At 36.7% G+C, this 4,441-nt stretch overlaps 1 protein-coding gene across 1 annotated transcript; it reads right to left on the minus strand.

The window, feature by feature from the left end:
• Positions 1-2,862: 2,862 nt before the first annotated feature.
• On the minus strand, positions 2,863-3,745 carry LOC117988508 (protein lethal(2)essential for life-like). The gene has a single exon (XM_034975661.2). The coding sequence runs from the start codon at positions 3,666-3,668 to the stop codon at positions 3,168-3,170; it is 501 nt and encodes a 166-aa protein (XP_034831552.1). The 5' UTR covers positions 3,669-3,745; the 3' UTR covers positions 2,863-3,167.
• Between the last annotated feature and the right edge of the window lie 696 nt (positions 3,746-4,441).

The raw sequence follows: 4,441 nt of genomic DNA on the forward strand, positions 1-4,441 counted from the left end.
GTCAAAGCGTTTCGGACACGGCATGTTAACTCTAACAGTTAACATAAAAGGGATCGGAGAAGCTGATGAAGAACCATCTACAGTGACAAAAACGGTGCTTATTTGCGAAGGAGTACTCCAAGAAGCGATCACTAGCACCGGGCCGATAAAGATAGCGTTGGCTAAAATACAGCCAAAAATTATTAATTGTGTTCTCAGCAAACCACCTCGACTGGTAAGGATATCTTCACAACCATCACATCAAGTCGAGGATCTTGAACCAGTGGCGCAAAACTTACCGTCAACCAGTGGAACGAAATCATCTTCACAAGTAAAATCCGGACTGTCATACTCTAATAAAAATCTAGTGGAGGTACACACAACCCGAAAATCTGATGTAGAAATGGGAAAGGTTCAAACACCCCCTGAACTATTAAGCTCTGATGATGAAGAAACTGATTTAAAACAATTGGCTGACAGTGAGTCTGATGATAATGAGGAACTAACTGATACAGAATTACAGATGAATTGTAGACAGCCGACCTTTGATTATCAAATTGGACCGTCATACTTTACTAAAAAAATACTAGGGATGTACCAAGAAGCTTTTCCAAGGAAATTCGCTGAGAATGAGTCTGATGAGCATGAGGAACCAACTGATGCTGAATTGCTCACCACTGGTTATAGACGCCCGACCATAGCTCCTAAAACCGTATTGGCATCTGTAGCACGAGATGAAGTCAAAATTAACTTGGATTGGGTAGAAGAGAAAAGAAGCGTATCAAAATATTTTAAACGCGTTTATTGACATTTTGTAACTATCGTAATAATATCGGTATTCACGACCATATTGATATTATTACGTTTTGAATATTGATATATTAACTTTATCTTGATAAAATTATTATAATATTATTGCCTGTTAGATTAAATACTTTAAATTTGTGTTGAAATAATATTTATTATGTATTTAATTAAATGTGGTAAATAAAATATATCCGTCTATATATTATTATCACAGGCCAAAAAAATCTGCCTGGGTTCTATATGTTTTTTATTTATCCTATGTAACCAATTTTTCCTAGAATTTTAAGCAAAATTTCTAGAAAATTAACTTATAATCTATTTTACCTTAACTTATTTAAAAACCGGCCAAATGCGAGTGAGACTCGTGCATCGTGAGTTCCGTACCTACTACACTCGAATTTTGTCCATTATTTTGCACAATAAATCAAAAGCCATTTAAATGCATAAAAATAAATAAAAATCTGTTTTGGAATGTACAGGTAAAGCCCCTTCATATGATACCCTACTTGTTATAGTAATCTTATTTTGAAAGTTGAAAATACTAATTATTAGTTCGCAAAACATTTTAGTATTTTTTTGTGATGTAACGACAAATTCACGGTTTTCGGATTTATTCCTTTACTTGTGCTATAAGACCTACCTACCCAACAAATTTCATGATTCTAGGTCAACGGGAAGTACCCTATAGGTTTTCTTGACAGACAGACAACAAAGTGATCCTATAAGGGTTCCTTTTTCTTTTTGAGGTACGGAACCCTAAAAATAAGTCAAACTTTTTAATAAGTACCTAATTAATTTGAATGAACCTGTAAAAAAAATTATAAATGTTTGGTGTAATATAATAAAATTACAAGTGTGTGTAAAATCTCCATAAAACATTCATCCTAGGACCTAGCATGGATGTTTTATGGATATACTTTGTTATTTTTCAAGGTCGATGGCAACCAATAAATCAATATAGGGCTGAGCTTATCACGAGACTGTGGGATGCTAGAACTAGTGAACAGCTGAAGATGAGGGGAAGTATCAATTTATTCTGGTTTAATACTTTTCTAAGGAATGACCATTATAAATTGAGACCCTACATGAAGTGTCAAATAATCCTGGTTACACCTACGTTTATGCTTACTACCATCATAAATAGAGACGTTATATAGGTGATCCGGTAAGGTGTCAACTTAAACTGGCATTTGTATACTTTTGTACAACAGGACCATCTTAAGTTGAAACTCCTTACGAGAGGAATCATTTTATGTTGGTATTTCATACTTACATTAAATAAAACAGGCCAAGTGCGAGTCAGGCTCGCGCAATGAGGGTTCCGTACTACAGTCGTATTTTTTCGACATTTTGCACGATAATTCAAAAACCATGATGCATAAAAATAAATAAAAATCTGTTTTAGAATGTACAAGTGAAGACCTTTCATATGATACCGCACTTGATACACTCCGAAAGTTGAAAATACTACTAATTATAATTATTAGTCCATGACCACAATTAAATTTTTTTTGTGTAATCTAACCCTAAATTCATGTTTTTCAGATTTTTTCCCCAAATGTCAGCTATAAGATCTACCTACCTGCCAAATTTCATGATTCTAGGTCAACGGGAAGTACCCTGTAGGTTTCTAGACTGACAGACAGACAGACAACAAAGTGATCCTATAAGGGTTTCGTTTTTACGGAACCCTAATAACCATTATAAATGGGGATACACCAGACCATACCAGTCTTACCATAGCAGTCGGTGCACGTGGCCAACACAGCTGCCTAAGGCCCGGTTTCCACCTAAGCGGAGCGGAGAGATGTGCTAGTCAACCTATCAGACTTTTTTTTATAGATTGCGCTGAATTTGCGTGATATTTTTTCACATCATCATGTAGGTATCATCCTTCGTTATATTATTATGTACCTGTGATTATTACTAATCTCCACTCTCCAGGCGCATCATGTGCGGGTGTGTGGGGCTGGGGCGTCCCCCCGCCTCATACCCCGATTGCCATCTCGACCTGTCGGTACCCTCATTTAAACATTTTCAAGAGGGGGTGGGTAAAATAGAGAGAAAGAAAATAACTGAATTTTCATACATTTATTTATGTACTTAGGTACTTACAATATTATTAAATTAATTAGGTACCTACTTAGCATTAACAACAAATTAGTGACTTAATTTTAGTAGACAAAACTTAGGCAGATTTAAATTTCAGTCTTTAAGTAATAATAATTAGAAAACTTACAATCGCAATAAGTAGATAGCACGCCTAGGCCATAAACAATTCAAAATAAACAATAGTGAATAGATTATTATCCTTAGACTATTTACAATACAATTGAAATAGTTTATTAATACAATGGAAAAATAGCACAAACATACAAAAATTACTGTTCAATTTGCTTTTTAACTGGACCTGTTTTTATTATTGGCACAATTCGCTCACCGGTCGACGGCATGGGTAACACTTTAGGCGCGGTTATGATTAAAACCCCATCGGAAGATAACTTGGATTCCACTGTGTCTGGCAAACAACCCTCTGGTAGAGCGTAACGCCTCACGAACTGTCTGGAAACATAACCGTGCTCATCCAGCCTTTCTTCGTGCTTTCCTTCCACTGTGACGAAACCATTCACAACTTTAACACTGATATCCTCTGGCGCGAAGTGCTGCACATCCACATTTAACTGGAATTTCTCGTAATCAGACTCAGTCCTCTCCTTCATAGCCATGTTGTTCATAATAGACGACAGCTGATCAATTGTTCGGAACATATTTTCGAACTGTTTGAAGTAATCGTGCGGCACTACTTGGTTTATTGGTCTGAAGAAGTCTCTGTCTACCATTTTGCAAGGTCTTTCGCCGAAAAGATTTGGAATTAACGCCATTTCTTCTTGTTTTTCTTCACAAATTCGCTTTCTCTTATCACCAAAGTTATTTTCTCACGATTGACGGCCACAGACGCGAACGCGCGGCCTTTTATAGTCTGGGCAGCGCCACCTATTGGTGACGTGCGTGTCAAGAAAGTTCAAGAAAACTCTCGCACGCCAAACTATAATATTTGAATTCTAGAACAATCCGATGAACATGAAAATATGAACAGCTTCTGCGTGAGCGAACAGAGTCATCTAGTGACGAGTAGCTGTACTACGTGGATTGTTTTTTCTAAAGTGTTTATCAAAGCACCGATAGATGTCACGATATTTAATATTTTTATATGTTTTTGTCACAATATTTTAATTTTCGCTGTGTAATTTTTGGAGCATAGTAGGAATCCGAGATGTGAATTCCGAATGATGTGACTTGTGAGCCTACGGAAGCGAAACTGGGAGGTGGTTAGGCCACAGACTACAGTGTATAAATAGGCCACGCGAAGTGAGCGAAATGAAGGCTGAAAAGGTGAGTTGAATGAAGGGATGACGGGGTGAGTCTTCCGGCGTATCTAGCTCATTCAAAAATCAATCCGGTAGGTAGGTACCTATATATGGTTAAAACGCTTTCTTTCGGTGAAATATATAATCGGTACAGTCATTGACACTGTGGATAATAAGTAGGTGGGTAGGTACCTACCTACTTAAATAAATAACATGTAAATTACTTATTGTAATGAATACCTACATGAATATATCTTTTGCACGCGACACCATCAGCCTCTTAAAAG

The sequence above is a fragment of the Maniola hyperantus genome, chromosome 2 (genome assembly GCF_902806685.2).
Source record: "Maniola hyperantus chromosome 2, iAphHyp1.2, whole genome shotgun sequence".
In the NCBI taxonomy this organism is placed as follows: Eukaryota; Metazoa; Arthropoda; class Insecta; order Lepidoptera; family Nymphalidae; genus Maniola; species Maniola hyperantus.

Coding starts and splice junctions, on each gene's coding strand:
- LOC117988508 (XM_034975661.2), bottom strand. CDS start 3,668: ATGGCGTTAATTCCAAATCTTTTCGGCGAAAGACCTTGCAAAATGGTA.